Genomic DNA, 13259 nt, shown 5'->3' with positions numbered 1-13259 from the left:
ATATATATATGTATATATATATATATATATATTGTTATATATATATATATATATATATATATATACACATTCGAGAGAGAAAGCATTCAAATCGTGCAAAAACTGTCTATCACGTCTTAATATTTGAACATTTAAATATGTAAACTAAAGTGCTATCATATTTGGAAATGGAAATGAACCAATCTACTGTGATAAAACAACAAAATTGCAATAACTGCATTAAGCATCAAAGTGTTCAGCATTCGCTTTAAAGATGTCTGGCGCCATCTAACGTTGCGAATGGGTATAATGTGTAGAATTTAAGATGACACTTTTTAGTCTTATTTCAATGCAAAAAAACTGTCTTATATTCGGGCCAATATGGCACTATTACCAAAGAAAAGTAGAATTTTCACAAACTTTGACAAATGTAATAGTAGAACTACTGAATAAAAAATGTGCACTCGATAATACTACCAAATAATTATTTTGCGAATTAAATATAATTGAAAATTCTCGTACTATGGTTATGTATATAATTATGGAACTTATTTAACAGAGCAAACATAAATAAATAATCATGTTTCTCTCTTATTTTTTAAATTAGGAGCATATTTATGTATGTTAGCACCAAATAATGAGCTCAAAAATGTAATGTAATACCAAAAATTGTTAATGAATACAAAAAACTGCTTAATAAAACAAAATAGCAGTTCCTCTCTTAAATAAAATACGAGGATAAAAAATGGTAAAATATGCTTCTCAATGAATTAATTGTAATGTCCTTACTAATAAATGAAAAGAAATAGTAAAAAACATGCTGCTGAATTTAATTTAAAAAAAAAATCAAATTGACATTAAATATTCGAGAGATAAGAATCGGATTGGAGTTTTTGCAATTGACACATTTTTGTGTGTGTGCGAGAATGAGGCCTGGAGGGGAATCCATGCGCAAAAAGTGTGAAGCTGAACCAAGTGCGAGGAGAGTCTAATGAGACCTGCACAGAAGCTCTTATCGGAAGCGCTCCATTGCCTCGCGCCAGCAATGAGCTCTCTTAACTGGGACGTGCCATACCGTATGTTTGTCTTTGGCTTAAATCTCAGATAAAACAAAAGCGCCATCTTTTGAAAATAGACTTGAATTTTTTATGACAAAAAAGACCCAATTTGACAATGATAAAAATGACTTAAGAGAATAGTTGTACTTGGGATGAGGATTATTTCAATGTATCGATCAAAGTGGGAAACATGAATATAAGAGAGCTGCCAAATACTATTAATACTATTCCATAGTTTACGACGACAGTATTTCCTTTTTGCTGCAATTTATATGAAAACAAATAAAAATGTTGAAAGTTCGATTTTTTCTGAAAAATATTTTTACCCACTGCTAGGACTATTGCGAAACCCACCACCAAAATAAGATGCTGATTCATTGCAGGGGGCTTTGTCAACGACATTAAAATAGGAATCAGTTTATAATATATTAGATATCAAATGGCACTCCTACGATTACAGGTTGTCTCTCTCTCGTAACGTCTCTTTACAGTAATCCCTCGAATATGGCGGTTAATGTAGACCAGACACGGCCGCAATAAATTAAAAATGGCGAAGTATGGTCGTCACCGCTATTATAACTACCTTTTTTCTTCTTCAGCGCTGAGACCTAGTAGCAGGAATGGCTTCCACCTACGAGTTTCAGCGTGGATGTTCGCATTTTTATGAACTAAATAAAGAAATAATTTTGTAAAAATAATTAATAGCCGGAAAAAAATCGCAAGGAGTGAATTCGCGATAACCGAGGGAAGACTGTACATATACAGCATATTTATAAAAAAAAAATCTTTAACACTCCTCGGTCAGCGAGTGAATTTCTTCTTGCCTGTGGCTGATTTCTTCCCATTCTGAGCACATCTCTGACCAGGGCTCAGCCAAGAACGTGGAATAAAAAATAATAATAAAAAAAAGGTTTAAAACAAAACGAAAAGAAAAGAAAACAATGTCATGCAGCCAAGCTAAGTAGGTGATGTGCACTTTGACAGAACACGTGATCGGCAGGAATTTTGGCACGGTTGAGAGGTACTACCGCAAAACCAAAATACTATTTATGGTTACAGCGTGTGCATACTGTGAAAAGTTTGGGCTTGATTTCTAACTCACCCACACGGGAAGCTGTCAAAAATATTGGCCGTCATACCTGAGGACAAAGGTTTTCCTCGGCGCCGGGTCGTCGTTGCGATGCACCGGGCCGGGCGTGAGTTCGGTGGAGAGAATGAGCCCGGCGCCTTCCAGGAGAATGCTGACGTGATCGGGAAGAAGTTCCGGGGTCTCGGAAGTGAAGGTGATGGAGAGCGCCTGGTTGTGGCTGAGGCCTTGATCTCCCACCAATTTATCTGCAGAAGGAAAAACTCTTCATTTGATGCAGAGGATCAAGAATATATGCTTGTGACAGTTCTCATCTCTTTTCAGTCACTGGCTGCTATTAGCAGCGACAGACGGCCTGTCCATTTTGAATGGAAGACTTTTATCGCGTCGGACGGGTGTTGAACGCTCCTGCTTGACATAATCAGGTTGCAGGGTTGTCATAGCGACCCATCTTTCACATCACTGCAGTGGTTTTGGCTCAAAACGTGGAGAAAAATAATCGTCTGCTGCGCGCCCTTCGTCATCTCCCGTTTTAATGTTACCCATTCCTGGCTTTTACTATTGCATTTCCTTAAGCCTTTAGTTCCAACGTTGTTGCTTGTACCTCTGCCACCAATCAGACCTTCTCACTGAATGTGGAAGCAGCTTCTTTCAAGGGCTCACTGAAATGAATGAATTAGAAGAGGTTGCTTTCTCCGCTTTGACTAAAATCATAATGAATAAATGCTTCCCACTATACACATTTCCCACTTTCCACGGTTTATTTCATCAAAAAAGGCTGATCTCCTTCCCGATTACTCCGTTTCCAAATCAGGTGTGGGAACTAACAACCTGGCCTGTTTTTCTTGACAATACATTTCATATCATCGTGTTTTCCGTTTGGACTTTAACAAGAAGATCCTTCACAACGCCTGGCATCCCCGTAGCGACCACTAACAACCTCTACCCGTAAATACCGTATTTTCTCGCATATAAGCCGTATTTGTCGCAAAAAAAAATCATGACGGAATCGAGGGTGTGGCTTATATGCTCACAATTTAGACATTCACAAAACTGCACACTTCCTGGTTGTACTGCTCACAAGACTTCCTTTTTGAATTTTCCTACGTGCAGCCAACATGCCCTTTCGATTCATACAGTATCTCGAAAATACCACGTACAATGATTTTACTTAAGATTTTCCCTTCAAAATAACACATTTGCACTCCCTATTAAAGCCATGAATATGGGGAGGTGAAAATTGTGAATCATGGGGCATCTCATACGAGTGAAATTGTAAAATTCAACGATTTTAAGGCAATTTTTAGGGTACGGCTTATACGAGGAGGCGGCTAATATGCAAGAAAATACGGTAAAAGTAGAAGGATTTCAAGTTGCCCCTTGCGTCTTTCAATTTTTCGGAGCTCTGTTCTTCTGACAAAACATTTGGTTGGACACCTACTGAGTAACATTTTCTATCAATAATCTAAAAAAAAAATCAATGAAAAAGACCTCGGTCTAGATTGTACCTGCATGTTCTGCCGGCATGTGTCCTTGTCCCTTGGCTCATGTTCTACCAGATATTTTTTTTTATTGAAACCCAACCCTCTGTGACACTTTTCTTTTCTTGCCTTGCCAGATTGCCGTAAGGAGACATGGGAGATGACCGCTACTATTCGCCGTCCTCCAAACCAAACCCCTCCACCCTCACAGCTGATCACGCTTGTTGCGAGACCTCGCCAGCTGCTCTCTACCGGTCAGTCTGCCGTAGTTGCCGCGGGGGACCCGAACTCCGTCTGTGTCAGGGATCAAGCAGATGTCCGAGATCGGGGGGCTAGGGGCATGTGATCACAACCGCATCAAACCAACTGTCTTCAATTTCAAACACCACCAATTTCAAACGCTCTTTTTCTCATGGCAAATTCATGTTTCATTTTTTTCATTTACATTTTTGGGGGAAGTTTTGATGATTCCATTGTTGTTGGATATGAAAATACTAGTCATGGTCATGATACTCAAAGTAATAATAATGAATTCTAAATAACAAGACATTGATATTTTGGACATTCGTAAATTACGTTAAACCTCCTTTGTGATCTGGTCCAGAATCGTTTGTTTTGCATTTTCCAAATGGTTTTAACACACACTTTAAACTCATTTAAACATACTTTGCTTTGACCCACTGGCTTGAGGGCAAAACACACTTTTCAAGGCGATAAAGAAAATATGCTCATTTGTATTCTTGTAGATCACCTTCTTCATTGTCAGATGAAGGGAATTTGACATTGGTCAATTTGACATGAATTTTCATCTCAATTTTTCCCAATGAAGAGCAATTATTGTTGATTCTAGTTTTCTGTCAATGACAAGACATTGGTTCGAATGATAAATGGCGAAAAAGGCCATTAAATGTTGGGGACAAAGCATCAGGGAGCTCCAATGCCTTGTCGGCTCGCCGATTGTCACGGAGAATTCGGCGACATGCCTCCGTTAATGAAATCCGTGGACCCCCGATACCACCCCCGCCACCCGCCATTTTACTTTCACGCCACCGAGCCCGACACCCACTTGTCATTCGCCATTTGGGAGCGCGCGAGCATGACGCCCGGTTCGGTCGAGTGTCAGCTTATGTCTCTGGAGTAGCGTGATACACTAATACCGACTTTGGACCGCTTCGACTTTCTTAAAAAGGATTGATGGAATCCTGCCCCCGATGTGACTGCCGAGGAGGGAGCGGGTCGACACCAATGTGAGCATCGGAAAAAAGCCATCCACGGAAATGAGACAATCTGTGTCCGATAACACTTTAGTAACAAAAAATGGCAGTAAAATTCTTGTTGTACTGTATGGTACTCTCTTAAAATGGCCTAAATACTCCCTAAATGTAACATACCGTATTTTCCCGACTGTAAGGCGCACATAAAAGTCTTAAATTTTCTCCAAAATAGACAGGGCGCCTTATAATCCAGTGCGCTTTATATATGGACCAATACAAAAATTGTTATCACGATAAAATACAATAAATCTGTCGATAGGGTACACCATCCTCTACAGCTCTCAAAACTATGGCAAGCAGCCCCCGACTCTACTATTTTCCCTGTAGAAAAAGTACTGCGCAGTGACTGCTGGGATATATAATTCTTTTGTCAATACACCCAGTATGACGGCGAACACACTAATTTGGTGCTCACCGTCATTTCGGCTGTATTTACAAAAGAAATCATGCCGCTAGATGTTGGCGTCAACAGAGCATTCAAAGCTAGACTGCGAACTATATATATATATTATATATGGATGAATATCGAACCGCAACATGAGATTATGGCTACGTGAGGCGTATGTCAAGCGACCGGATGGCTTTTTTCACGGCTCGCCGTTACTTTTGATTTGACAATTGTTCACAGAAAATGAGGACTTTGATGAATTTGTGGGTGATGATGACGTGAGTACATTGTAAAATGGCTAAATAAAGTACAACCAAACTCAGTTTTGCTTCCGTTGCCTTTTTAAAAACGTGTTTTTAGCGTGTGGGTGTGGCGTGCATGTTTAATCCGGTGTATGTTTTGCCATGCCTGGCTGCGTCTATAAAAACGGTGCGTCCTTTTTGTGTTTAAAATACAGAAATAGCACTCGTTACTGACACTGCAGCTAAAAATACGATGCGCTCTATAGTCGTGAAAATACGGAAAATACTTTTTGAGTAATATCGGAATCGCCTGAAATACTCGAATAGTGAAGAACCGAATGAGTTTAGGGAGTAAAGTTCAATATTATGATAGGGAATTTGGGCAAGTATTAGAAAAATAATCCTCCTCATTATTTCCAAGCTAAACTCGTGACCTCCCAAAGACAACAAATGACGCCCGTCAACGCACCCATGAGGGGGTCTCACGGCGTTCTCCGCCATGCCGCCACAATTTGGGCAAAACCCCGATGAAGGAAGCCATCGTTTAATGGGCTTGCAAAGTATTTTGCTCCTGGCCGCGGACGAAGAGGCGCCGCCAGGGGGTCCCGGCCGGCACTTTTGGCAGCAAGAAGCCATTTTGGCAGCAAAGCCAATTTCCACTTTGTTGCCTCTCCAACGTGGTCAAATCCATCAGGCCTTCGCTGCCGGAGAAGCTGATAGAAATGAGCCCTAAATCCTGCGGCGGGGGCCAGCTTATTCCCTTATCTCCTAATGGTTCCGATAAAGGATTGGGACGGAGGGAGGGGTAGGGCGGTTGGACAAAATATGGCTTGTGCGACCTGCTGCCAAATACCGCAATTAATCTCGGGAACAACGGAAACGAGGCGTGAGCAGTACAGTCGCCGTTCTAAAACCCGCATAAATGACATATTTACGACAAGGGGGTTTACTATCTAAAAATAAGACACCAAATGGAGAAAATCACATTCCGGCGGACTGAAACGCTTCCGCCGGAACGATGATCGGCAGAGGATGTAGTCCAATATTTATCACGCTTACCCGGGGCCCTGTAGAAGCCGGGGTCCTCCTCGGAGAGAGGCAGTAAGTAGACTTCGCCCTCCTTCCACAGCAGGGGCTCGAGCCGGCCCCCCGAGAACTCGCCCAGCCAGCCGTCCTGATCTGGAGCCAAGAAAATACATTTATTTCCAAAGCTTACCGTGGGATGCGAATCCCAACAGTTTTTCCAATCGGAGATGTTTTGTTTCTCATTTGTTCCATATGGCTGCATTAGGTTAGTTTTGTTTTTAATTTATTCATTGTGTTTAAAATTTGATACTATTTCAACAAAATCTAGGCTAATTTGATTTTGAACTAGGATGCTAAAATGAGATCATAAAGACTGCTTTCATATAAAAAGGATAAGTCTTGCTGTGCCTTTTTAGACTTTATTATTGGTGCAATTGTGTAACGCGCCTACCAAATTTATTGAGTAAAACTGCAAATGCAAACAAGATCTGAGTTTTGTCCTTGATGGCAAGTACAGCTTTCCAAAGAATTTCAAGTCATCCATTTATTTCGTGGCGACTATTCAAAATTCAGATGAATTAAAGACCAAAATAACCCTGAAACGTCTGCTTGGAACATAAAAATGTCAGACTTCCCGTGTCCTCCACTTTGGGGCTTCGCTCCAATCCAAACAAATATAATTGGTATGCTACACTGAGTCGAGTTTATGTCAAACAGAATCTGGCCGGGTAGATAGTTTACCTTCCATGAAATCCGAAGTGATGTTGACGGCCGCAAAGTGGTTGGACGAGGAGCAGGCCAGCGAGTGGCCGAAGCAGAAACACGGTTGGCAGCCGCCCGGGTCGTTTTCTTGCAGGTTGAAGAATCCTGGCTTGCACCTGCGTCACACGCTTAGTGAGAATCACGTTTTTTTCCACATTGTTTGATCCTATTATCAAGGTCGCCTTGGAGCATTTTGGGTCCAAAACGAGTACAGCTGTGTTGAATTGCGATCTGCAGAAGGTAAACTGTTACTATCTTTGGACTAAGAACCACCCAAACAAAGCCAGTTATGCGAGGACAGGCACTATATCAAAGTCTATTAACAAAAATCTTTAAGCAAGCAGATCTGTTAGCCAAAGAAAGTTTCAGGTTCAGTTATTTTCATGGAAGTACTGAATTTTCTCGCATATAAGCCGCATTTGTAACAAAAAAAAATGATGACTGAATCAAGGGTACGGCTTATATGTGCACAAATTAGACTTGAAATGCACAAAACTGCAAGACAAAATCCCATAACGCAAGACAATGCGGCCAATACGGTCATTTATTTTAAAATAGAGAAAAGATAAACAGATAAAATGGAAAATAAAATTTATTTTGACGTCTATGAATGAAATTCAAGAAAAAAATGTATCTTGCATAAAAACTCAGGTACTTGTGCCTGCCATTGCAGTGTAGTGTTTACCATATCGAAGTTCCAACACCTTACCATGTCAGAACATCCCAACAGTTGTTAAGGCGGATCAAAGGTCTTGCGGTCGATCACTAAAATATCAGCCTTGATACCGGCGTAATGTGTATCTCATGCTATTATTGCACCTGGAGACTTGGTGAAAACTAGAACGCTACGGACACACTTCCTGGTTGTACTGGTCACGTGACTTCCTTTTTGAATTTGTCCACACCCTTAACATTTTCCCTTCTAAGTAAAACTATTAAAACCATGAATATGGAGGTGAACATTGTGAATCAGGGGGCGGCTTATACGCGAGAAATTGTAAAATTCTATGATTTCAAGGCGATTTTAAGGAGGCTAATATGCGAGAAAATATGGTATATCAAAAATCTTTAAGCAATCAGACCCGTCAGCAAAATAAAGTTTCAAGTTCAGTTATTTTCATGGAATACAAAAGTAGGTTGGCCTTGAAAGATCAGTCAAAATGCTCAAAACGATTGGAAGGGAAACTGCGTTTTGAAAAAAAAAAAATCAGCCAATGAATGAGCTAGCTCGAAGCAATTGTGACTGGAGAGGCCAATCCGTCGGGTGCCTCACCTGTTGCATCGTCCTCCCTCGGCGTTATCCTTGCAGCGACAGCTACCGTCCAGTGGCGAACAGTCACCCACGCTACCACCGGGGGCGCACTCGCACGGTCTGAGGATCGGATATGAGAAATTTACAGTGAGTCAAAAGAAAGACAGGATGAAAAAAAAAAAGAGCTTGACGGCCTTTTGCGATTGATTGCTTTTGTTTGGAACAGCAAATCTAATATTAATGAGAGGCGCTATTGCAAATAATTTAATTATCTCCCAGCAAAAGCGTCCCCCCTTGTTTCTGCTCCAGTGGGCTGAATAATTCACACTGTTGCTCAGCTGCCTGATTTTTCAGCATCTATGATGGAAAGCACGGTGTGTGTTTGTGTGTTTGTGTGTGTTTGGTTGCATTCTCTTGTGTTTCTCGAAATCTAATCTATGTAATAAATGGCCAAAGGTGTCTTTCTATCTAATTTTAGCGGCCACTCAGGATTTGTGAAAATAAAGCAACAAATAAACAATATGTAAAGAATAATACCCAAATGCAATCAGTCTTTGCATTGATTTGATTTAAAGCAAGTGGAAACAATACACAATCTGTACCTTGTGGCACCGGCATGCTGTTCTTCGAGCATGTGTAATGTTATTTATGTTATTTATACGACCATCTATTTGTGTTTTGCCTTACTGGAGTCGTGGTTTATGATAAATTATAGCAATATACTGGGATTTACACAATGAAAAACAAAAAAAATCATTGAAATGTTGATTTTTTTCTAATGTTGCTACTGCTAATCAACAGAGGAAGTATTATTAACATTCTCTCCAGCAACTGTAGGTCAGGGAGTGCCAACATCAACCTTGAATACAAACTCGAGAGAAACATGCACTCACGCAGTGAAGCCACAATGAAGCATACTCATAAGAAAATGATGATACACAAAGATAGTTTTGTCGATTTGAACTGGCAGCGATCTTGAAAACTTAGCAGTCAATGAGACATTAATATAAAAAGACTGTTAAATGAATCCATAGATTTGCTAAAAAGCTAATGACCGTTTTAATCAGTCAGAAAATTATGGTAAAAAAAGAAATGTCTATGGTTCAATCGAGGAACTGCTCATTTTACTTTAGACCTGAGACACTGCAAACTGAGTTTGCAATGATCTTGGCTAAACATTTAAAAATGAGATTAGAAATAAATGATGTTGTTGTTTTTGTTGGTTTTTACGGCCAGGGCAGATTACATGGGAGGATCACATTTTTCTCCCGTGTTTCAATCTCGCTTCTGAAGTTTATATGATGGATGCAGTCGCCATGGAAACAAGCAGGTTTGGTCAGAGGTCATCTTCAGACGCACACGCACGTGCACTATGACGAGTTAGCAACCGCAGCGCAGCGGGTGTGTGTATGTGTGTATGTGTGTGTGCGTGTGTGTGTGTGTTTGTGTGTGTGTGAGGGGAGTCAGCAGGGGAAAGGCGAAGCGAGGTGTTTTTAGAAGGGTTTTTTTTGTCTTTTTTGAGAAGTGGTCCATATTCAGCTGCCTCACTCGGGATGTGCAGCTAAAAATATGCTAATGTGATCCACTAACTAATGCTCTTATGCGAACGTGTTGCAGGTGATAATGCTGTTGTGCATAGTGCTTGGTTCCTCTTAATGTAAAACACGGACGGTTGCAGTTCGTTTGAACATTGTCAACAAACAACATTTGTAATCCTCACGCTATTTCTGCAGTCAACTTTTGCGAAAATGTTGTCTTGACGCAAGGTCAGCTCGTTTCTATTATCAACCTGATATTCGGTAGGCAGCAAAACGTCAAGGCAAATCAGCTATTTTGACCCGAAGAGGCCATTTTGGGTAATTTGAGCAAGGGTTGCATCAATAGATGTGAATATGGCAATAACAATCAATCTTCACAGAGGATAAAGAATACATCCCTATGAAATTCGTAACTTTCCACCATGTGCTGCATCTGTATTTAATTAGCTGACGTCTTTTTAAATGTTTAATTCTCTTTGTGTTGTGTGTAGTCTGACTATAAACATGATCTGCTCTAAAAGTGGCATTAATATCTTAACGCCTCATTTTTATAAAAAAAATCTTTCCTATCCACCAAAAATGTCTTTGTATAAAATCATTTCAAACCACAGTTTGCTCTCTCAAATCTTTGAATCAAGACACCACTGTATTAGAAATGAGGTTATAGTAAATGTCGGTCAGCCCTCCTGATAACGCTGCTCTTTTTTGCTCTTGCTCACCTGCAGCCACCGGGTCCCAGCGAATGGAAACCCGGGCGACACGTGTCACACTTGTCCCCCGTCACGCCTCGCCCGCCGCATGTACAGCGTCCCTCGCCGTCGCACTGCAGACCGGCCGAACCTGGGGTCGTTACCGAGAGAAGACGTAAAGAGGGGGAGGGAGAAAATGGCCAGGGTTATGGCTATGAACGATCGATGCGTGCTTAATCAATTCTGAGAATAACAGAACAGCTGCTATTGGATTTGTGTTAGGGAAAGAGGCGGCCAGGCGAGCGGGAAATGATGGGGACACGCCACCCACTCGGGTTAATGGAGAGAAAAGAGCGACTGGGGCATGCCGACCGGCGGCGGAGTCTGTTATCGCGGGTGATCGATAGACGGGACAATCAAGTCGCACTCATGAGGAATAACATGGCAAAGTCAGCAATCCTGTTCTAGCATTAAGGACATTTACATGTGTAACTACTTTACACATGAGATCAAAGTGTTGGAATATTTCGGACCAGGGCCAAAGTGAGTTGTGGTTTCAAATTTGGGTTTTAAATAAGGTTCTAGGCAGGGGTGTCAGACTCGGGTTGGTTCGCGGGCCGCGTTAACGTCAACTCGATTTCATGTGGGCCGGACCATTTTAGATATAATATTTTTATATATTTTTTAATAAATGGATTAAAAGAACTGGATTAAAAGCCCTGAATATTCAGTTTTTTATAAATCTAAAACAATGTTTATTTTAGCTTTTTAAAAATATATTTTTAGATTTTACAAAATGATATTTGAACTAAAAACAGAAAAAATGATTAAAAAATACAATTATTGATTTAAAAGGGGGAAATCAGGAAATTTAATATACATCTACACTCTTCATTTTAATTTGATCCTAAAACAGAAAGTCGGCACTCATGATTTACTTTTCCGGGCCACACAAAATGATACGGTGGGCCAGATTTGGCCCCCGGGCCGCCAATTTGACACACGTGTTCTAAGGGTTTCGAACTGGAGTATGTGGTGTTATTTTAGAGGCAACTTTTCGTCAAAGTAAAACAGTATACCATAAGATTGATGCTTATTTTTTCTAGGGTTCAATGTTAGATGTATGTTAGCGTTAAATAACTGGAATTTACGAACTTGGTTGAGCAACAATCCAATCAAATCAATAAAAAAAGAAAGTATGGATTAGCAAGGTCATCTTTTAGATATGCTGTTTGGTTCAAAATAAGGCTTTTCATTCACATTTTGGAAATCTTTCAGCACCAAAATGATCAAAAAACCAAACAAAACGCATCTAGGTATGATTGTAAGCACAAATTGTATTGAAATACAAGTGCCCCCATTCGAAATAGAATGGTGGCAAACTTTGGATTATCGGCAAATATCGTGTATGGCCTGAAAATTGCAGATTTATTTCCCTAGGATTTACCATTGGTGTTGCAGTTGCAGGGCAGGCAGGGCTGGTCAGGTGACCCTCTGTAGTGGTTCGCCCGGCACTGTTCGCAGTGGGCTCCGTCCGTGTTGTCTCGGCAATCCAGACAGCGCCCCCCGCGGCCTGTGCTGCGGTACTGATCCGCGTCAAACTCACAGCGGTCCGAGCGGCTGCTGCAGTTGCAACCTGGAAAAAGTGAAAAGCGCATTGTGGAATTGGATGAGCGGTTCCAAACTGGTTGCTAATCTCATTTCACACGGGCCTAATGAGGAACCAGTTGGTCGTCGGGGAGGAAATCTGAGATAGTGTCATTTGTGTTGATACAAGACCAAATTAGTCAGCCGATAAGGCAGCGCCATTGCTGCAAATCCTCCCATAATTTTTATCCAACCACCCTAAGGGGCATTTTATTATGATCACAGCTCTTGGTATCTCTCTGTTGTACGACTATATACGTACTATGGCCACATACTAATTGATGGATTGATTTATTGAACAAATACAGTCTGACCTCTACTTACGAATGACTCTAGGTACGAAATTTTCAAGTTATGAAAGATTTTTATATGCAAATGAGTGCCTCGAGATACAAAAAAGATCCAATTTAAGAAATCCCCCAAAAGGTAAATGCATTGATTCTCACTTTAGAACCTCACTACACTCTACTGGGCTCTCATTGGCTGCCTCACAACAACAGCCGTTGTCTGCTTGAACTTATACTTGGAAGAAGTCTTTGACGGACTCGCAATAGACAACAACTCTTCATCCTTTAAGATTCCCTTATGGTTTTCAAATGAGGGCTTTCCTGTGATTTTAGAGGCAACGTTTGGTCCAATTGCCCTGAGGCGGCATGAACAAACATCAAGTGCATAGCAAGGAGCATCATTGTGAAAATATCCACAAGCCCTACACTTCTTCAGGCTGCCATGCGTGGAGGCGTGTACATTGTCGTCGCATTTAGGGAGGGGGTGAATGAACGTCTCCTCAGAGGCTCTTAGCGTAGCCAATCAGAGTTCCATTGGCCTTTTTAAAG

The 13259-nt window shown here is 40.9% G+C and overlaps 1 protein-coding gene across 1 annotated transcript in view; it reads right to left on the bottom strand.

Moving 5' to 3' along the window:
* Positions 1-13259, bottom strand: part of lamc3 (laminin, gamma 3) — a 52060-nt gene that overhangs the window by 20216 nt on the left and 18585 nt on the right. Inside the window, exons 6-11 of the mRNA XM_077622555.1 lie at positions 12224-12412; positions 10807-10927; positions 8571-8669; positions 7277-7413; positions 6569-6688; positions 2177-2372 (exon numbers count right to left, since the gene is read on the bottom strand). Coding sequence (XP_077478681.1) covers positions 2177-2372; positions 6569-6688; positions 7277-7413; positions 8571-8669; positions 10807-10927; positions 12224-12412 — 862 coding nt within the window. The remainder of the gene's footprint in view (positions 1-2176; positions 2373-6568; positions 6689-7276; positions 7414-8570; positions 8670-10806; positions 10928-12223; positions 12413-13259) is intronic.

The sequence above is a fragment of the Stigmatopora argus genome, chromosome 16, assembly GCF_051989625.1.
Source record: "Stigmatopora argus isolate UIUO_Sarg chromosome 16, RoL_Sarg_1.0, whole genome shotgun sequence".
Classification (NCBI taxonomy): Eukaryota; Metazoa; Chordata; class Actinopteri; order Syngnathiformes; family Syngnathidae; genus Stigmatopora; species Stigmatopora argus.
This window is presented reverse-complemented; position numbering and strand designations above follow the sequence as displayed.